The 22,603-nt window shown below is 38.0% G+C and overlaps 1 protein-coding gene across 1 annotated transcript; it reads left to right on the top strand.

The window, feature by feature from the left end:
* Positions 1 to 557: 557 nt before the first annotated feature.
* itgb3b (integrin beta 3b) lies at positions 558 to 21,691 on the top strand. Its single transcript, XM_036572392.1, has 16 exons — positions 558 to 708; positions 1,807 to 2,032; positions 3,724 to 3,809; positions 4,837 to 5,041; positions 6,191 to 6,443; positions 8,111 to 8,273; positions 8,467 to 8,628; positions 10,610 to 10,705; positions 10,811 to 10,900; positions 11,041 to 11,175; positions 12,800 to 13,226; positions 16,661 to 16,883; positions 17,110 to 17,210; positions 17,299 to 17,418; positions 20,127 to 20,293; positions 21,385 to 21,691. Exons 2-16 carry the CDS (start codon positions 1,963 to 1,965, stop codon positions 21,451 to 21,453), a joined length of 2,367 nt encoding a protein of 788 aa, XP_036428285.1. The 5' UTR covers positions 558 to 708; positions 1,807 to 1,962; the 3' UTR covers positions 21,454 to 21,691.
* Positions 21,692 to 22,603: the final 912 nt, after the last annotated feature.

Below are 22,603 nucleotides of genomic sequence, written 5' to 3'. Positions count from 1 at the left end.
CTTAATATTATTTTATTTACTTACCAGATTTACATATACTTTTTTCAGATGCCTAATTTTTTTGGTAGTACTGTATGTGGTATCTTCAGTTCTCATGTTCTTCATAAAAGTCTCTATCTGCCTCTTAAAACACAGTCTGTTTTACTCTTGTTTTTTGTTCCCCTGTGCTACTGAATCCAGCTTCTGAATCCACATCAGGTTTTTTTTTTAATGTCTGTCCTTAATCTGTTTGTGAAATCAGCTCCCAATGACAAGTTGTTGAGCTTTCTCGAATAGTTTATGACTTATTTGATTTATTACATGCATTTTCGTCACAATATTTTGAGCTGCCTAATGTTACAGTGAATGATTAATGTCAAAAAGTGTATCAGATTTACTGTACAGCATTTTAGAGTGTACTTTACTCTCTGTGCTCTTCCAAGTGAAAGTGATCATCTAGGCCACCAGAGGGAAGAAAAGAACCACAGCTGTGCATCAGACACAAAAACTGTGTACTTATATGGGCAATAACTCTGAAGCATGCACACTTACATAGAGACAAAGTTGCACACCCCAGGTCAAAATGTAAGGTTTGTTGTTTTTCTAGGTAAGAATAAGTTAACACACCCTCTACAGAGAAGACATTTTGGTTATTGGTGGAGTCATCTGGTAACCTTTTGACCTCTCAGAAAGCTTCCTCATTACTGTACTGGTGAACGTATAACTAAGGTTAGTTTCCGGGGTTTCTGCTTTTGTGGTTTAAACGTTTGTTTCCAAGTGTGTGCAGTATTGTGCAAATGATTCACAAGAAAATGGTTTCATATCTTGGAAACACTTTTAAGAACAGAATAAATACAAACATTAATACAGTAAAAAGTCATGTTTTGGTTAGAAGAATACTGTTAAAAGAACACAGGTTTGGTTCCTGTCTTCACACTAGTCTACTACTCCAGTCATTATATGAATTTGTTAAGTCTCATCAGCAGCACTGTGCATAGTTTCAAAGTGTACTATATTCTCTGTGCTCTTCCAAGTGAAAGCGGTCACCTATGCCACCAGAGGGAGAAAATAAACCATAGCTGTGTGAACTTATATGGGCAACAACTCTGAAACATGCATACATACATAGAGTCATAAGCAAGTTATATGCTTGCTTACGACCCAGGTCAAGTTACATGTTTTGCTGATTTTCTAGGTGAAAATAAGCACACAATGAACACATCCTCTACAGAGAATACATGTTTGGCTGTTAGTGGAGTCGTCTGGAAAATCAACTAAAAAAATTGCCTAGAAAAACAGTAATTGCATGTTTTAATGCACAATTACTGTGTATTTGCTGAATTTAACATATTAGGGGGAAAATAAAAGATAAAACGTGGCTTGTGTAGAAGTTATCGTTTTATGTGTTTTCCCAATATGTAAAGCTCAGAAAATAAAGAGAAATAGTGTACTACAACCAGCAGAAAAAAGACATATTTAAGTGTGTTCTCTGTAGAGAATGTGTTAACTTATTTTTACTTAAACAAAACGTAATTTGTCTGGGGTGTGCAAATTTTGAACACTACTGTACATACATACATACATACATACATATTTACATACATACATAAATATTTACATACATACATACAAATGTAAATGATAACTCCTGAAAACATACAGTGTAACACACCTGCAGAAGGCTTTAAAGTCATTTTTGGCTTTTTTCTGAAAAAAGCTGGGATTAACCATTTCAGTCGCTCGTGAGCAGCTATTTAAACTCAGATATTCCCTCCATATGTGACTGAGGCAGTGTGTGTGTGTGTGTGTGTGTGTGTGTGTTTGCAGTGATGTGATGCAGTGTGTAAGTACATGTCCCACCCATAAGGTCCCACCTCTCTGTCCGGCGGTGCTGTCCGTCCTCTGAGAGGGGCGGGGCAGCGTTTGGGTCACGTGATAAACGCGCGCGTCTGAGGAGCGTCGATTTTCCTCAAGCCGAGCAAGATGCGACGTCTGCTCTCCTCACATTTGTGGATTTATTTTCTCCTCTTGTTGCTAATAAACAATACTTTCGGTGAGTCTTTCATTTTTTACACTTTGTTTTGGAATCTAAACTCTCCCCATTTGACCTGAACAAGTTTGTGAATTGAGAAGTCGTAGTTTTATAGTTAATTAGTGAGGAGTCTGGGTTTAAAAGGCTGCTGGAGAAGTGAAGATGCTGAATGCACAGACAGCAAGACCCATTTGATGTAGCCTAGATCACTGTAGTGCTGCGTACACGCCTAAAACTCCTGCCTCTGAGGAGAGAGCTGAGTACCCGCCTGGAAACAGTGAGATGCGCCTGTGACTGGGCATTTTCTGGATTTTAATCTGCTTGACCACACAGAACAACGACTCTCTTCCAAGCTCGTCCAATCAGGATTGCGGGTTGTTGCTGATAAAACTTGGTTATATAGCAGTACACACTTTAACGGTTCCTCAAGGGTTCTTTAACCAAGACAGTTGTTCTACATTGAACCATGAACACTTAAGGAACAATTTGCATGCTTGAAGCGTTCTCTGCATGGTGAAATGGTTCTTCAGATTGATGGAGAATGTGTTGTATATGGTTCTATATAGAACCTTTTTGAAAATGGATCTATATAGCACCAAAAGGGTTCTTGTACTGTTACTTGCTTGACATTGTAACAAAGAAAAACTCAGTGTTTTATTGAACCATTTTCAAAAAGGTTCTATATAGAACCATATGCAACAAAGAACCATTTAAGCATGAAATGGTTCTATATAGAACTCATGGTTCTAAATAGAATCATTGCCTTTACTAAAGGACCTGTGAAAAGTCATCTTTTTTAAATGTGTGCATGAATGCAGTTATAACAAGAAGAAATGTTGTTTCCGTGGTGTTATTTTTACTTAGTATATTGTATATGATCAATATCTAGTATAAACGCTCAATATAGGTGACACAACTTTTGGTTTCCATAAGAACCATGTTTAAGAAGAGATTTGTGAGTGGGAAGAACCTTAACACAATGTAAAGGTTCTGTACCTACTTAAACATTCTTTCTACAAGCTTTACATCATGTGGAGGTTCACTCCCACTCACCATCTAAAGGTATTTTGGGGAACCAAAAGTGGTTCTTCTCTTATGGCATTGCACAAAGAACTGTTTTAGGTACTCTTATTTTCTAAGAGAATACGTTTATACTGATATTCATTTTTACATAAAGCTTCTAGACCAGTGTTAGAGCCTTTGAGTATAAACACATTGTTTTGGGAATCCCTTACAAAGCACAGTATATCCACCCACCCAGACACCACTAAACCACTGCCCTACATGTAGCTTGCCATTCAGCCTTTTTAAACATTCTTAACATTCTGCTTTTTTTCCCAAACATAAGCAAGAGACTTTCACTCATCATTGCCTTTTCAGTGGATTTCCTCACTTGCTTTAGTTTGTACAACAACACAGTCTTGGCAGCCACAGGCAGCGCATTTAATCATCCTTATCGTGCATCTGAAATATCAGTTCTCAGAGAAGTCAAACAAATGCATGCAGAATGTTAGGCTTTTCGGCGTGTGTTTTTGTCTTGTCGAGTTACTCAGAAAGATTTGCTGACTGGAAAATGTTTGGGTTGGCATGCTTCTGCAGCATTTTTAGAGTGAAGCCATTTAAAAATCATTAATCTACGTAATATGTATAGAGCAGAGAATATGCAGTGCACAGCGCATGGAAACTACATCCAATGTTCTCTCATCTTTTAGCCTCCAATATCTGCACGTCCCGAGGAGCCAGCACATGCCAGCAGTGTTTAGCAGTGCACCGTTCCTGTGCGTGGTGCGCCCAAGAGGTGTGGTACACTCCCTTTGCCAAGCCATATCATATCTGATCTCGTGTTTACTTTGCTTCTTGAAATATAAAGTGAAAGAGAAAATGTGATCAGTTCCTGTGTAGACTAAGAAAGTTCTTCAGTGCCTGTCAGGTATATATTTTGGATATGGCTTACAGTGCTTGCATATTGTTGCATAACAAAACTTTGTATCCTTGAAGGAACTTTATAGGAGAAGGAAAAAACCTGTACTTGAACCCTGCTATATCAATATAACTATGCCATATATGTCATGGAAGATGTCAAATGCAGTTATGAGTTATCATAGCCAATTTAATTCCATAATAACTGTCATGTTACCATTACCTGTGATTGTCATGATAGATTCCATAATGTTTGACATCATGACAGTGTGTCACATGCTAAATGTACTATAGTCTAGCCTTCATGACATTAAACAGTATGACATCTGTTGTCATAACAGATGTCATACTGTTTAATGTCATGAAGGCTAGACTATAGTACATTTAGCATGTGACACACTGCCATGATGTCAACAGTAATGGTAATGTGACACTGTTATAGTACTTGACAAAATCTGTCAATACTCATAACAGCATATCATGTCTGCGATGATATGCTTATATTATGGATATGTCAATGATATGTAACTGGGTTTAAGTAAAGTAAAACATTTTATTCCAATATTTTATGTAGCTGGTATTATAAAATGTGTAAAAAGTGGGTCATGAAGTTTTGATTTACTAGCAACAATTAATTAAATCACTAGTTTGATATTATTACATATTTTGGTCATTTAAACACTTTCAGTCAATTGCTTCAGGAAGCTTATTAAAGCTTGTTCAGGTTGTCTCCTGATAAAACATGAAACATTACTTTTTAATACAATATGATTTTCTCTGCTACTTGGTAAGAAGCCTTCAATAGAGAAAGGAGTTTTGCAACACTGAGTGAAGAAAGCAATGACTGATATTCAGCAGACTCAGTGTTCAGTGTCTGTTCCTGTGTGGTACTGATGACATTTCAGGATTTTGGGCTGAATGTGCCTGGCGCCTCCCGCTGTGACCTCAAGAAGAACCTTCTAGATGCAGGATGCAGGAGAGGAGCACTGGAGTATCCCACCAGCCAGTTGTATGTTACAGAGAATAAAACTCTCAGTGATAAGGCCTCTGGGTCCACCACTGATGTCACACAGATCCAGCCCCAGAAACTACAGATTACCCTGAGACCTGGTGAGTCCACAACAGAGCTAAGTGAAACACTGATATTAATGTATATCATGACAGCCATCAACAAAAAAGCCCATAAAAAGTGCAAAAATAAATGAAAACATAAGTGGCTTCAGAAAGCCTAGTCATTTGACCATGGCTATGGGCAGAGCATAAGTTCCTTCCTCACTTTACTTTGATAGGATGCACCCATTTGCCTAGTCATTGATGGTGGTTTCCACAAAAGAGAGCAAATGACAGACCCTCAGAAAATTTCTTGGAGATACAGTTTTCAATTTCAGTTCTCTGTCCTTGGAACAAAAATATAACATTGCGATACTTTAGGTTTGATAAACTGGAACAGACAAAAAAGAACCAACACTATTACAAATCTATCACAAATACCATCAAATTCTATGAATGCAGGGATTTTTATTCAATCTTCTGCATACAGCACTGCACTAAATAAATAAAGCAGGCCACATTATGCAGTTGGTCAGTGTTCATTAAGTACTAACGATATAATGCTCAGAAAAGCATATTATGACGTGATGTGATGGAATTTATCACAATAACACTAAATATCATCATATTGCCTACCCTTCTCTGTTCAACACTGTATTGTAGGGATGGGCGATAAGGCAAAAATACAGTATCATAATACTTTAAGATTTTTTCACAATGCATCATATGCCACAGTATTTATTTTTTCTAAAACCTGATAAATTGGAACAGACAAAAAAGAACCACTTTTAAAAGTCACATTTAAAATACTATCAAAATATATATATATATATATATATATATATATATATACACCACATTTTACCTACTGGACCATGCTAAATCTACTTAAACGGGACTAATTGTGTGCTCTCTGTAGTGAAAAATGCAACTGGTGTGTGTGCTACAAGTACTAATGATATCCACATTATGCACAGAAAAGCATATTATGACAATTACAACAATAACAATAAATGTTTTTACATTGCCTAGCCCTACTGTGTCAAAATTCTGATTGTGTTTGAAGTGATAGAGGACCAGAAAAACATTACATCACACAGACCGTGCCTTGTGCTGCTGATATGTATTTATTTGCAAGATGTTGTATTACAGTATGTAGTTGATTGTGTCACAGACTAGCTTCCAGTTGTTTTGTGCTTTGTCTTGTAGATGACTCCCAGCGGTTCACGCTGCAGGTTCGGCAAGTGGAGGACTACCCTGTTGACCTGTACTATCTGATGGACCTGTCCTACTCCATGAACGATGACCTGTCACAGCTGCGGAAGCTTGGAAAAGGTCTGGCAGAGGAGATGAGTAAAACCACCAGTAATCTGCGTATGGGCTTCGGTGCTTTCGTGGATAAACCTGTGTCTCCGTACATGTACATTTCTCCACCAGAAGCCGTGCAGAACCCATGCTACTCGTGAGTAATCAACAAGACCAAGGGAGCATGTGCATAACATTCTTGTCAGAGATGACAGACAGTGTTTTTTTTTATGCTTTGTTTGCTTGCAGATATTTGAACTTTGTCATACTTCCATGACCATGCTCACAGGTCATTCTCTGTGAGGTGTTACTGGAGGTGCTAATCCAAAGAGCATTAGAAACATAATGATGTTCTGCTTTTTCTCTAAAAATAATGACCATTTCCCTGTTCCTAGAACATCTCAACATTGCTAGTCCATCACTCCTTTAACACCAAATTCTATAAAATTATAGTACATGTGTATATACAGGACAATTCCTTCACTTCATAAATAGAACATTTCATAATTTTATATAATACTTAGTAACTTTTTTGGGCTGTGGTATTGCCAGGATTCAAACATACGATATCCTGACAACGCAGCAAAAAGTAAGTAAAGTACATAAGTGTATCCAAAGTAGGCTTTACCATGGGGGCACCATAGTTGTAACAAAACTATAAAGAAAAATAAGAAAATAAGAGGTCATTAAGAGAAACAAGACCCAAATAACTATCAAAGAATTATGGGTAACCCTGCCCTTCAGGGGTACAATAAAAATAGACTACATGAGCTAACATCTCCAATCTGTGGATGAATACAATGCAAAATAAAATTCATTACCACTAAATGTGTTTCATGTGTTTCTAAATTCATCATTTGCCCCTATGTATCTGCCATGTTTTAAAGCATTCTACTTCTTTGTTCTACAAGAAATATTCAATATTTTTCTATTAGGCTAAATAGCCAATGCTAATTAACATTAGCTAACTTAGCTAACTAGCTTTTATACACTTCAGCTCCTTTCTTATGCTTCCTATCTTATGTTCACAACTTAAAAAAAAAACATGTTTACATATATTGTTATGCTTTCTTGACTTTTAAAGAACATGACTCTTAAATGCTGTTGACTGAGACAAAATGATTCATTGAATCTATGTTATTTAAATGTGTACATCAATTCCATATTAATAAAACATTCTACATCAGTACAATTGTTGTCAAAAAGTAAGTAAATAGTGTAAAATGTAAGTAGAGGAAGTAAACAAAACTGTGTTGAAGTAATATATTTATTCATGTGGAAATTATGTGCACATTTGAATCAAGTGCAGGTTTGAGCTACTCACAGAGAGTGACCTTGCAGTGGACACAGTAGCAGTGTTTAACTATGACAAAGTTTAAACATTTAGACATATAAGAGAAAAGAACATAAAGAATCTTTTAAATGTAGTAGAATGTCTGTATGAATCCCTGTTGATACAATGTTTTGGATTAAATAGTCTCTATATTTGCCATTCGTTGGGTGACGTGGCCAAAATGCATGTAACCATGTGTGTCACCACTGAACATACAAGGTACGATTAAAGTTTTACTTGAACATGGTCATTTAGGTGACGCATAAGTCATGAGCCAATGGCTTCATTAAAGGCTCAGTGGATGACTGGCACTCTTGCCCAGACTGAGTTCATCCACAAAATGCCCCTTTCTTTCCCATGGGCCGTCTCTCCATGTTGTCAACATCATCAACTCCTAAACACATCTTAAATCTTTCTATATTAGTAACCCTCACTGTAATTACTGACTTTGTGCCTTGGAGTCAAAGCCATTTCTTTTCTGACGGTGATAGGATCCCATACAAATGCCAACCGCAGTTCGGCTACAGACACGTCCTGTCTCTGACAGAGGAAGTGAGCCGATTCACAGAGGAGGTGAAGAAACAGAAGGTCTCTCGGAACAGGGACGCTCCAGAGGGAGGTTTCGATGCCATTATACAGGCAGCCGTGTGCAAGGTGATCCAGTACAAGTTACCTTCTTATTCAGTATGCTGTTCATAAACCTATGACACAATCAAAAAACAACACCATAGTGCACTGTTTGCTTGTCTTATGACACAAGTGTGTTTTTTACCACATCTTTTGTACTCTTTTCTAGGAGGTCTCTGATTTTTGGCACTTGTCTCATTTTGTCTCACCTTTTTTTCAGGAGAAAATTGGTTGGCGGCCAGATGCTTCTCACCTGCTGGTGTTCACCACAGATGCTAAGACTCATGTAGCACTGGATGGTCGCTTGGCAGGCATTGTGCGGCCAAATGATGGCCAGTGCCACGTGGGCGCAGACAACATCTACAACATGTCAACTACAATGGTACTTTTTTTTTTCTAATCTGAGTTTATTAGGTAGAGGAGAACGAGGCGCAACCTAATACATTTTGCTTTTGCTACATGTTTTAAAAGTATTTGAGTAATATATATTTTGTTTTTTATGCAAGCAATCTACAGGTCTCAGATAAAAATGAAAAAATCAGTGTTGTTCCCAGCACCCACCATTTATGAACAGTTCTTCTAAAGCAACATGAAGGCAAACATTACAAGTTGTAACTGTTATAACAGTGGCTAAAAGTCTGGTAAATCACTGAAAAACCCAATTAAGTCAGTATGTTGACTGAACCAGACAAGCTGTCCAACCTAAACACATACAATTACATGTACCAAAATGGTTATGATTAGTAAAAAAAAAAAAGAGGTTGTATGGGAACGTGGCAAAATTATTTTTGAATGATTATTGAATTATTGTTGAAGTGCAACCGCAAATGTCAACACTTTTTTATGTGGATATTTTTATGGTTCTATGGATATAAACTTAAAAAAACAACTTTTAAATGTATATAAGGGAATATTGTTTAACTGTTTAATTTTAAAGGCTTAATTTGCAATGCTTATTTGTAACACTGTGTTACAACTAACCACATTATGTGGAGGCTGTACTTTAGCCTGGCTAGCTCTGGCTAGCTCTGAGTTGTTTACACCTAGAAACAATGCTATATTACAGCCACCAAGAAGGAAATTAAATAATATAGGAGTGAATTCTGTGAATTATACACACTGTTACCCCCTTACACACTTCTATAACCTAGGAAAAGCTCCTTTAGTTTGCTTTGAAGTCCCTGCAGTTAATGAATAATAAGCCTTAGTATGTAATAAGCCTGGAATGTTAAGGGGTTAAACTTAATAGAAAGAAAACCCATGATAAAACTTGGCCTGGCACCTGGCACACAACTAGTACACTCTTCGAAGTGGATCTCAAGAAGCATCTGACTGGTGGCTGTGAAAATTCTGAGAATATGAGATGACGAAACGCATGTTCTACTTGAATCTAACTACATGAAATATCTATGTTAAATTTTACCTCATGTTAGGTTGTGCCCTGCTCTCCCTGCCTACCTTATATGTACACTCATTGGTCATTTTATCAGGCATACCTACGATATATATGCACTTTGTAGGTTTGCAGTTACTGATTCCCGGCCATGTGTTGCTGCACAGTTTATCAGCCCCCTCTACTCTGTTCCTCAATAAAAAAGCAACACCACAGGGCCAGCACTGACCACATTTTTCTTGAATAGTGGACCATTCTTAACACAACAATGGCACCAACATAGTAGTGGCATCTTCTGACACTTCATCAGAAGTCAGTTTCTGGCCACAGGATGCTGTTGGCTGTATATTTTTGGCTGGTGCACTACTCTCAACCCAGCAGTGACAGTGAGGTATTTTTAATCTCCACTGTGCCTGATACACTCATACCAGCGCAGCACACGCTAACATGCCACTACCATTTTAATGCCACGGTAGCATCAGTTGTGCATGACAACAGATTGGCTACAGTCAGTAACTGCATATCTATGAAGTGCATCTACAGTAATGTGTAAAAGAGACCACCCTTCATTTCCAGTCAAAAGTCAGAGTAAATTTTTTTTCTGAAAACAAGCTTAATGAAATGAATGTAGGCTAGTGAACCCCCCCAAGAAAATGTATGATATATTCAAAAATATGAAAATGTGTGATATATTCAAAAATATGAAAATGTATGATATATTCAGTTGGTGAGGCTTACATAATGGACATTTTGGCTGGAAATTAAATGAACGAAGGGTCTCTGACTTTTGCACTGCACTATATACAGTAAGTATCTTATCTATAAATGACCAGTGAGCTTTATGTAATAAACTTGCAACTTAGTGTACATGACAGCTACTAACCACATAGGTGCAAGTAAACAATTTGATTCAATTTAGGAAATTCCAGTAGACTCTCTGTTTTATAAGCATTTATATATAATCCTACAGGACTACCCATCCCTCGCCCTGATCACAGAGAAAATGTCAGAGAACAATATAAATCTAATCTTTGCTGTGACCAATCCTGTAGTACAACTTTACAAGGTAAGGCTCACATTAAACACAGAGTGAGTAAAAATGATTTTATTTATTTATTTATTTATTTATTTAGGCATATTCACTATGCTTCCTCTCCTTTTATTCTCACAGAACTACAGTGATCTGATCCCTGGTACTGCAGTGGGGACTCTGTCTGAGGACTCACGCAATGTGATCCAGCTGATCCAAGATGCCTACGCTGTAAGTGCACAGGACACTTTTTTGTCTGTCTTCTCGTGACATTTCTTACACATTTTTGCCACATTATAATAACCTGAATGTTGCACAAGTAGATGTGAAATCTAACCGAGTTGTCTTTGACATACGGTGCTGAATCACAGAAAATTCGCTCTAAAGTTGAACTAGAGCTCCTGAATGTCCCAGAGGAGTTGAGTTTGTCCTTCAATGCCACATGTCTGAACGGAGAGGTCATCCCTGGACTCAGGTCTTGCTCTGGGCTCAAGAGAGGAGACACGGTTAGAGCCTTTTCATATTCCTTTCTGATCTTCCTTTTCTATACGTGGTTCATTATGCATCACAGACGCTCTCTGACGTTCATTCTCTCTCCCTCTCTCTCTCTATGGCTGCAGTGTTTCAGTTTGAAATACTCACTCCAGAGGTCTCTGAAAGTTTTTTTTTTTTTTTTCATCTTGTCATCCTTTTACATCTTTCCTCTTGCTTGTTCCGTTATTCTGGTTTGTGGAATTTGTTCTCACCCAATCCAAATAAGGAAGAACACAAGTGAACAGGAAAAGACCTTTCTGATGTGCACTCACCCTGATAAATGACTTTGTGGTTTATAGCGGCTTCAGTCCGTCATCCCAGTAAATGATTAAATTCACAAACACACACGCACTCTCACAGGATGGGAGGTGGTGGTGGTGGGGGTGTCGTTAGTCAATTTGCTTAGTATGTCTGGACATCAGCCGTGCCTGTTTCCTGTTTTTCTGACTCACTGTGTCCAGTTAACTCAGCCTGCCTGTCAGAATATCCATTTGTACCATTCAGACTCTGAAGAATATGCAGCCTCAGGATGGGAAGATAAAACTCACTCAAAGCATGAGCATTATGATGGATGGCTACTGAACACGCAGAACAAAGTTTTTTCCATGCTGGGTCAGAAGTTTCTCACAGTATCTTTATGTATTTATTTGAACTATTTCCCAAATCTTATCTTGGAGTACCTCTGCCCTGCACTACTTGGTGTTTCCCTGCTCTAACACATCTAGCTTCAGGAATGGCTTGAATAGGTGCATAAGCTGTTTTAAAGCATAGAAGCACAAAAATGTGCAGGGCGTAAGGCACTTCAGGACCAGAGTTGGTAACCATAGTGTTATAGCATCCACTCCAGCTTTGTGTGAGGGATGCATTAAAACTACGGGGGTAAAAATTATGATACAGCAATACAACATACTATATTGGTATTGGTACAGACACTAGCCCTATTAAATGAACCGATTATTGGTCAGATGTAACTAATCCACATTTGATACTGTTTTACAGTTGTGGGCATTATTATGTTCAAGTAATTATGAAATTTTATAGACCTTTTAGAACAATATAATTAAAAAAATGCACAATTTTACAAAGAATGTTGATGTATGAACATGTCCGCCATGGTACTATTTATGTTTACTTTGCTAAGGAAAAACACAAATGCCTTAACATAGCACTGGTTATAAATCAGTACTCAACTGCAATAGTATCATGCATCACTAGTAAAAATACATTGATCTGAAGGTATAATTCAACTGTTTCATGTTAAAACCAACTATAATTACAATTAAATTATAATTAAGTTTATTAAAAATGCTTTAGTTTTTTGCCCCAAGTAAGTTATCTGGCTATTTTCAAAAGGACATCTGCTTTTATTTTTCACTTTCACCCACTGTCCATTTTCATTTTTACAGTTTTATTGAAATATTTCACTTTTTGAACAACATTTTTATTGTCTGTATCCCACTAAAGTACTTATTTGTATTTATGTGTTTCGTGTATTTGTTGCAATAATTCTGAGTGATGCTAAAAATAATCTAACTGGATCATAATTGTATTGTTGTGAGATCAGAAATGCACACCACTGATGTAAGCCTTTTACAGGTGTCTTTCAGTGTTGAGGCTCGTGCGAGGGGCTGCCCTAAAGAGAAGCGCAAGACATTTACCATCAAACCTGTGGGCTTCAAAGATGCGCTTCAGATCACCGTCAATTTTGAGTGTGAGTGCAAGTGCCAGGCTCAGGGTGAGCCCAACAGTTCTGCGTGTCATCACGGCAATGGCACTTACGAGTGCGGCATCTGCCAGTGTCACCCGGGCCGGCTGGGCCCCAGGTGTGAGTGTGCGGAGGGAGACTACAGCTCCAGTGAGCAGGGCTCATGCAGCGGGCCCAACAAAGTGGTGTGCAGTGGCCGCGGAGATTGCGTGTGTGGCCAGTGTGTGTGTCACAACAACGACTTCGGCAAGGTGTGGGGGAAGAGGTGTGAGTGTGATGACTTCAGCTGTCTGCGCTACAAAGGAGAGCTGTGCTCAGGTAAAAGCTGTTATAGTATGACTCTAATTGAGCTGCGTTAGTTTTACCAGGGAAAGTGATCACTGAACACATTGTCTGTTCAATCAATGCAACGGCCATAGTTTTTAGAAGCAATCTGCGATGTCAGTAGTTTTTAGAAGTCTGAAAGTAATAATTGCAAAACACATAGTCTTCTGTAACTTGAAGATTCCTCAGTAATAGCAGTCCTGTTGCAATTAGCCTCACATCAGTGTAATAACACAATCAAATAGACAAAACATTTCTTTTTGGCAGCCGAAAGACTATATACCACTAAAATAGCTTCAGTGTTCTTGGTGAAGGACTAATTAGAAGGAGGATATCTTGAAAGTACCACTTTACTTCACGGGTTAACTGGAAGTTAGCCTGTTTCTGTTTGTACCAGGTTAATTTTAATCGCAAGTGTAAAATGTCTTTCAGTCTGGGATAGCTGCGTTAATTTGGAGAAAATTCCATATACTTTATCCCCTATGAAATAACTAGTCTAATTCATTACCAATTATAACAAAGAAATTTATTTGGCTTGGTTAAACTAACCAACCTCAAACAGTGCTTAAAACTAATGTTTCTTTGTTGTAATGCAGTATTTTACAACAAATCCTGGCTGCTAGACTAGCCTCTGATCTATTGGCTAATAAATAATAAAGAAATCTATGATTTTATCTTTGTTCATCACAGAATGGATGCCAGAGACAAGGGTAAGTTTTGTTACCCTTTCAGATAGATAGAAGAAACCAAGCTCAACTTAGATATGTAGATAGGTAGCTTTCGCTTGCTAACTTTAGCTTTTCAGCTTGTTATCCTCCTCATCTGAAGAGTCATTTCTGTTGTTAAAGTAATCCATTCTATTCACTCTAATGATAAGGCTTATTATTCAGTAACCACAGGGACATTCTGAGGATATTCTGAGGTTATAGAAGTGTGTAATAAAACTTTGGGCCTGCTGGTGGCCCCTCACTATTTAAGGAATTAAATGGTAAAATCTCATTCTCTCCATTTTTCATTTTGGTAAGGTACACAAAAAGGTACACAGTCTGTTCACTGTATGAGGGTGTAATTTTTTTAGGTGAAGATGCGTGGCTTTGTGTATTTTGTTGCTTATGTCATACTTAACTTTATGCATTTAATCTTGACTGGTGAGGATACCATCACCCTCCTTTCAACAACATCAGCCACAGTGGAAATCCTGTATCCGCCTATTTTGATAACTTTTTGTCTTCAACATCATTCTTCTGTTTATGGAGTCTCAAACTCTTTTTCTCAGAGTCGCTGTAACTCAGTGCCCTGCTGCTCTTCTTGAAGACCTCATACGGGAAAAATTACTCACAAAAATACTGGATGTACCTTGGCTTTATGCAACAAAATGCAGGCTGCTTTTCTGAAATAAACATGCGCTGTGGAGCTGTGTGAGCTCAGACGTGGGCCGGTCTCTGTGAGTGTTTGTGTTACGGGCAGTGGAGCTCACTCAGGGAGGAGTGGGCCAAAAATTCTTGTAGTAGAACTTCTCAGCAGTGACCACTCACTCTGCCACTGGGCAGAAACAACACAGTGTTGCACCTCACATCCCTGTCTGGTATTAACAGCTGTACTGTAGCTCTAAATACAGAGCTGTCTGTGTTTCGCTGGAGTAACTTAGTGTTTCACTGTGTTTTCATTACAAACAGGCTTAGCACCATTACCACTCAGCAGTAAGTAAGTAAAGCATTACTTACCATATTCCCTAAAGCCTGGTGATTATTGCGCAAATGCCTTTCCGCATTGTCACGCACTGATGATGTCACAGCACTAAAATAGCCTGGCACAGCAAGGGATGTGAGTGATGTCTGGTTTGGTGGAGCTGGAATTGTATTGGGGATTTTTTTCTGTGGGATGAGTGATTATAGGCAGTGTGATGTTTGTCCTTGAGAACAGGCTGGTTTTATAGTCTCTGCCCATTGTGTTCAGTGTTATTGTTTCTGGTTTCTTGTTCATCTGGGTGTTTTGTGCAATCATCCCAAACATTAATCTTTTTAAAAGAGTACATTGTCATTACGGCCACTTAAAAACATCTATCCAAATCAGGTCCAAATCAGGTCTGCCTAAAGTCTGGGCTGTGGGCCAAAGTTAGCATGTGAGGACATTTGATTTAGCCCACTCCCTCACTAAATAAAAATGATATATATATTTACTGTATTCTTTAAATACAATAGATTGCTGTACAGAATGGTGCATCCTCAGGCTTCTTATCAAAGAAGTTCAACTGTTCGATTTTACAGTAATTAGCTGTTATTTGCAAAGCATGTTGGTGACCGGTACTTTGTGCAGTCTTGAGCAGCCTGTTTCTGAATATTGTAGTGAGAGGGTGAAGCTTCCCAGCATTAATTGTGGTTTTGTTTTTTTCTTCCACTGTTAATTTCACCAGTTATTTGATTTTAACGTTATTCCTACCACAGATATAAGCTTGACTGTATTTTATATGTTTTAGTATTACAACCTTGATTGTCTTTTATGTTTTAGTAGTTCATCCCATAATGTTATATCTTTATGACTATATCTTTACATGCTGTACTTCATAACATAGCAAAACTGAGGGTCCTCAGACAGCTGTGGGCTCACATTAGACCACAAATGAGCTGTACATTAGAAATACAGGAATGCATAGACTATTGTAGTTGTATAATACATTATGAATGCCCTAAATACATGTTAAATTTCTGCCAGTAAGTTACTGTAATTTTACAGTTTTTCACAGTTTATCTCCCTTCTTTAATTGTATGTTGTCCTTTTGGCCCTTATCCCACCACGAACATTATACCTTCGACCCCCAAGACAAAACATTTGGGCACCCTTGGTCTACATGGACATGGACTAACAGGCTCATGCATGGACTACATCTCAGTGTTGAATTTAGCTCAAGTGAAGCATCAAAAAAGAGGCTTATTACTGGGCTTCTGCACATTGTATAAAATTCCACAGATTCCACAACAGCCAGATTTTATTTTTAGGAGACCATGTGATATATAGGAAGATTAAAGCATTTTGACAAGGGCTGAAAGGAGTAACTCTGGGATTTCATTTTGTGAACTACATCAAGCCTCAGAGGTCTACTGGGAAATGAGCTTTGTTTCCGTGCATGTGTGGAATGCACACTCCTCACGAGATGTATTTTTATGGGCAAACCTGTAACTAAACAGAACGAAACATGGTGTGCTTTCACAGAAAACATGTTCGTCCATAATCACCCCGGGTATTAGATGGAGCTAAGGCTATCAGTAAATCTTCAACAGGAGGCTTTTACAGCATTTACCTCTGGCAGAAAAGCACTTTCTTTGATTCACTTCAAAGATATCTATTACCTCAGCTTCTCAGAATCTGCTTGTTCGTTCCCTGGATCACACCCCTGTTGATTCTGTGCTCTTACATGCTGCCTTTTATAGGTCATGGCACATGCTCGTGTGGTTTCTGCCAGTGTGACCCAGACTGGTCGGGTGAAAACTGTAACTGTTCCACGCGCACGGACACCTGCATGTCCAGCATAGGCTTGTTGTGTAGCGGCCGTGGCCAGTGCGTGTGTGGTAGCTGTGAGTGCACCCAGCCTGGGGCCTATGGCTCCACCTGTGATAAATGCCCCACCTGCCCGGACGCCTGCACCATGAAGAAGTGAGTCACTAGCCACCTTTACCCTTTATACATTACCTGATGTTTAACTATGCAGCATTGAGTCTTACGTTGAGTCTGAAAACTTAGCTTTTAGAAGAGTTATTATCGAGTTATTGTTTCAAATAGTGAATATACAATTACAGCATGCTTTTATTATTGCTGACAAAATGTATATGTATTAATATATGTCTGTATTTCTGTATGTATTTGGAATGTATTTCTTTAGGGACTGTGTGGAGTGTAAGCATTTTAAGCGTGGAAGGCTCTTTGAGGACGAAACTTGTGCTCGGATCTGCAGAGATGAAATTACACTGGTTGATGATCTGAGTAAGTTCGGTGGTTCTGATCTGACACTAATCATGAAAGTCTTATAGTTGAATAGACACTACAGTTTTCTCTCTGTGCCGTTCTACAGTTTTCCATGATAAGAATGCGGTGAACTGCACCTACAAAGATGAAGACGACTGTGTACAGAGGTTTCAGTACTTTGAGGATAACAGTGGGAAGTCCATTCTGTATGTGGTAAAAGAGCCAGGTAACGCTCCACCCGCACTCAGACCTGTACTTAAGCAAGCACAAAACACTCAGCCTTAGCAAGATAAGTGTTTTCAGCAGAGTGTGTTGTGGTGCGACCTCACAAAAGAGGAATTCGTTCATACGTGTGTGACTGAATGTGATGTGATAGTTCAGACTGAAGTTTTCTTTAAAGAGCTAAGGTTGCCCGTCTGTGCACCCAAGTTGATGGTGTTTGGGGGTGGCGGACGAGTGCTTGTATGTGCGTGCGTGTTTCTGCTTCTTAAAGAGGCCATGGTGAGAGTGTGTGTTGTTAAGGAGGTAATGGCTGGAGCCTGCAGTGAGAGTTGAGTCTACCCCTTTGCTTTAACAGACCCACATGTGGAACATGGGCTTAATTAAGTACTCAGAAACACTCAGACCTAGAGCACAGAGAGGAGCCCATGTAGTAAAGCAAGGCAATAAACATCAGCATCCAAGCTACCGGGGAACGCGCTGACATGGCACAACGCATAACATGTAATCAGACAGGAAGGATAAAGTGGCAGACGCAGAGAGAGATAGACAGTACATATGAGAGAAAGTGTAAAACTGAAGTTGTTGATCATACAGAGGCCAAAGAAACTGCTATGCAATGTCTGGTAAAGGTCACCAACAAACTCAGCCTATATCCTATTTTTTTTGTAGTTTATTTTTCTCCATGCTGTCCACTTATGACATTGGTATGTGTATGTGTACCAAAACAGTCATAATTAATTTTTTACATGACCATTTTCTGAACCTTTGTGTAACACTGTTTTTGGTACTGTTATATATGAAAATGTTTCCTATTCATATTGTGTTTTATTTAAAAAAACAAGCTGAAACACACTTTAGTCCTACACGTGACTGGGCGTAGCTAGCTAGCTAGGCTGAATTAGCAGATATATTTACAGGTGTTGGTTTTTGTGACATCACAGAAACAATGAATTCAAAATAGACTATTTTTGCAGTTTAGTTTATATATATATATATATAAATATATATATGTATGTGTGTGTGTGTGTGTGTGTGTGTGTGTATATATATGGACTAGAGAGTGAACAGTATGTCTGGAAACTTTAACTGAGGAAATTGAGGAAAAATCTTTTTCTATGATATGGGCCCTTTAAATTCAGATGAACATTAATTATGATTGCAGGTGAAACGGCTTTATACATCATGATCAGGGAAACGTCACACTACTGGTGGGAGTAGTGGACCTACTAAAGAGTTTTCATACATAGAGAAAGTCCTGTCTTTTGCCACTCCATATTACTTTTTTATTTTTTTCTTGGTTGCAAAGATCACTGTTAACAGTTTGACTGTTTACCTATATATATTAAACATAAATAACATATATATCACTTACTTTTGAATATTTAAGACTTTAAGATTTAAATTTTTTTATTGTTTTTAACTATTACTTGAATAATTGTCCACAAAGGTATCTTTACTTTAACGTAAGTATGACTATTAGATACTTTATACAACACTGTTTTCAATACTTTTTCATGTTAGATTAGTTTCACCTTATGGTTATGTATTGAGTGCTGAGCTGAGTTGCTCTTTTTCTGCTTTCTTGTTTCATGTTGTTATGGGTGTTTTGTGCAGTCACCCTAAACATTAACCTTTTTAGTAACCAAATGTTTTATTTCCACACCCTCAACCAGACAGTACAGTGTCAGACAGTCCCAAAAAGTAGATACAAGAAAGCAAAATACAAATCATGTGACAAGAAAAGTAGGTCTTAAGAGAAGCGGGGTCAAGTTGAAAATTCAACATTCACAGATCTAGTTTCCCAGAATATTGTCACTGTCCAAAAAAAAAACCTCCATTTTTTGGGTACAGAGTCTGCCATTTGTGTGAAAATTTCATGATTGGACCAATAGAAATGGTCAAAAATTGCTTGGAATATAATATTTTTAAAATTATTTCCTTTTAAATAACATGTTTGCCTTCTCCTGAAAAGTTATCATTTTGGAGATACCTGCATTTCTTTGGACAGTGATGATATGCAATACTTACTCCCAAAAAAGTAGTAAAAATGTACACTCTTATATGGAATATAAAACATACTCCCTTTATTTTGGCATTTCCAACATTATCTGTAAACAATTTTATAAAGTACAACCCTGGTCAGTTTACATTTTGTTGTTTTTCTCAGTGAAAATAACACATCCTCTATAGGAAACACACTTATATATTGCATTTTCTGCAAATTTTAGCTCACGACTTCCTATTTATTTGTTGAGTTTAACATATTGGGGAAAAAATCATTCAATATAAAATGTGACATAACTTTTATACAGGCCACATTTTATGTTTTCTTTTTTCCAATCTGTTCAATTCACCAAACAGTAATTGTGCCTTAAAATGTGCAGAAGTGCATTCTCAGTAGAGAATGTGTACTTATTTTCACTTAGAGCATCAACTTAAAGTAATTTGACCAGGGTTGCACTAACTTTTCCATAGGACTATACCTAGAAAACACATCCACATGGACATGGACTAATGTGCAATGTCTCAAAGTCCAAAAAAAATTACAAAACAGAAGAGGTCTTATTGCCCTATTTCATGCTTTATTACTGTTTTTGAGGACATTTCAATGTTCAATGTGCTGAGTCTATGAGCAGAATTAAGTGTCACGACTGTAGACTTTGGTGCAGATGCTCTTGGTTGACTTTTTGGCCACCCCCTGCTGTGTCTTAGACTGTCCTAAAGGCCCTGACATCCTGGTAGTGCTGCTGTCTGTTGCTGGGGCTATACTGTTCCTGGGTCTCGCCGCCTTGCTCATCTGGAAGCTGCTGGTGACAATCCACGACCGCCGCGAGTTTGCCAAGTTTGAAGAGGAGCGGGCAAAAGCCAAGTGGGACACGGTGAGCCTGGCACATCATCCACACACACACATAGACGCATGCCACAATAGGCTCATAATTACTCAAATTTGCCTGTTATAGTTAGAGTCTTATGTGCAAACACATGTCATCCGACCACAAATAGCAAATATAAGCTCAGCAAATGTGCCACCACATGTAAGCCTCCACGTCCACCCCTGTTTACTGTATTGTAAAAGCTGGTATTACTATTTGAAAGTTGCCTGGTAAGACGCAGGGTAAATCATAGATGTGGGCGGGATGATTTTATTGTCTCTGTGGCATGCTGTTTTCCCTACAGAACAAAGGAACGCCTCCGTTCCCTAGGGCATGTTTTGCTTTAAATTATGCTTTGCTAATTAGGCTTTCCTGGCATGGTCTGTAGTCTCACACTCACACAAGGTTATTCCAGCCACATCTGGACTCTGACTCCTCCTGCACTCTTCTTGCAACAGACTCAGTTTGCAGTGCTTAGAAGCACAAATGAAAGGGTTATCAGAGTTGGTATAAGCGCACAGATTGCTTACTGAAGTAAAAGCACACGTACAAACTCGATGATTTGCATAATGGGGAATTCCACCAATTTTTCAAAATTTCAGCATAATTCATTGAGGCGTTAAGTTATGGTGGTTCCAGTGGTTTGATCTGGAATAGTGCATTTCAGAGAGGACATGCAAGCTCCACACAGAAAGGACCCTGGTCGCCCGGCTGGGAAATGAACCCAGGCCCTTCTTGCCGACAGCTCTACCCACTGCGCCACCGTGCCACCCCTATGCAAGCACATCAATTTCAAAATTAAAATGAAAATGTAATGTCTAAAATGGCAATGTATTTGTATGTTTGCATTTAAATAACCCACTCATATATGCAATGTTGAGCTCAAAATGAAATCAGTATTATTAAATTCAAATTTAATACAACCATTTCAATATTGAATAATAAGTCAGGAAATGTAAGAGGTTAAATGAAAGGACTCAAGTACAGATACTTAAAAACCATGTCTTATTTTCTGAACTTTGAGTGAGTTTTTGTGCAGACTGTTTTTGCGCACTTTGAAGTAATGCTTTCCATTCTGCCCTGTGTCATCATTCTAGAGCCACAATCCTCTCTACAAAGGTGCCACCACCACTTTCACCAACATCACCTATCGAGGCAAGGAGTAACAGTCCTACACCTCAGTCACTGGAGCGACAGCGAGACGGGACCACAGGAGGACATGTTCTTCTTTTTTTTCTCTGTTACATTTTCTTACAGTTGTAAAAATAATGTTAGCCTTTTATATTTGGAGGATGTACATTTTTGTCTGTAAATATGATTGATTGGTTTAATGAAGTAACGTGTTTAATCATCACGATTGTTTTGCAAGCACTCATTAAATGTACAGTGTCATAGGGTGGAGTATTAAGAGCCTCATTGTTTGTTTTCATGTCTGTGTCTTTGGAGATAGCTAATCACCGTGACACATACTCTGCCTCTTCCTCAGTGCCCTTCTCTGGTTTCCTGTCTAGAGTTATGCATTTATGATAAAAGCTTGAGCAATTTTTTTACTTGTTCTGTGACAGTGGGAACAGTGCTGCACTGGACTGTATGTTTGACCTTCTAATTTTTGTACATTATAAGTTTGCACTGTAAAAATGGTTCGTCAGTTCAACCTGAAAAAATAAATATTTGGGTGGTTACAAGTAGGGCTGAGCAATTAATAGTTTTTATATCGAAATCACGATTTGAGAGTATGCAGTTTTTAGATTTCAAGAGCTACAACTTTAATTACATGCTACATTTTTCAATATTGTCTATTTTTAAGTGGAGAAATTTAACCTAATAATGCAGAGCTTTACTACAGTGCAATACTACATTTAGCGTTCAAACCTCAAGCCCAAAAAAACTGATATGCTGGTTTTCCTGTCAAAAATTCATAGAAAATAATCACATTTAAATCGCAATCACAATATCGCTCAGTAAAAAAACTCAAATTGTTGAACGCTGTATTCAAGCAGTTTACCCACTTTTATTCAACTTGAATAAATACTTTTAATGAATACTTTTAATGAGTGTAAAGCTGATTTGTAGTTCAACGAAATGTTTTTCATCAGCTTTTGTCTCATTCTAATTATCTTAACAGCTTTAGACTTTTATGAAAAATATACCAAAAACCTGATATATACATTTATGATTGCCTCATTTTTCAGAATGATATAGTTTGCTACAAATGAAGTAGGCTACAAATCATTCATATTTTTATATGATAATTGTTTTATAAATACAAATACATATGATTAAATGGTATAAAATTATTGTTTCCATTTTAAAATA

This window comes from Colossoma macropomum, unplaced genomic scaffold (genome assembly GCF_904425465.1).
Source record: "Colossoma macropomum unplaced genomic scaffold, Colossoma_macropomum, whole genome shotgun sequence".
Classification (NCBI taxonomy): domain Eukaryota; kingdom Metazoa; phylum Chordata; class Actinopteri; order Characiformes; family Serrasalmidae; genus Colossoma; species Colossoma macropomum.
This window is presented reverse-complemented; position numbering and strand designations above follow the sequence as displayed.

Bases quoted from the DNA above. Each gene is read 5' to 3' on its own strand.
- itgb3b (XM_036572392.1), top strand. From the start codon at position 1,963: ATGCGACGTCTGCTCTCCTCACATTTGTGGATTTATTTTCTCCTCTTG. The intron at 8,629-10,609 runs GTACTTTTTTTT...ATAATCCTACAG, and splicing joins ACAACATGTCAACTACAATG to GACTACCCATCCCTCGCCCT. The intron at 10,901-11,040 runs GTAAGTGCACAG...GCTGAATCACAG, and splicing joins TGATCCAAGATGCCTACGCT to AAAATTCGCTCTAAAGTTGA.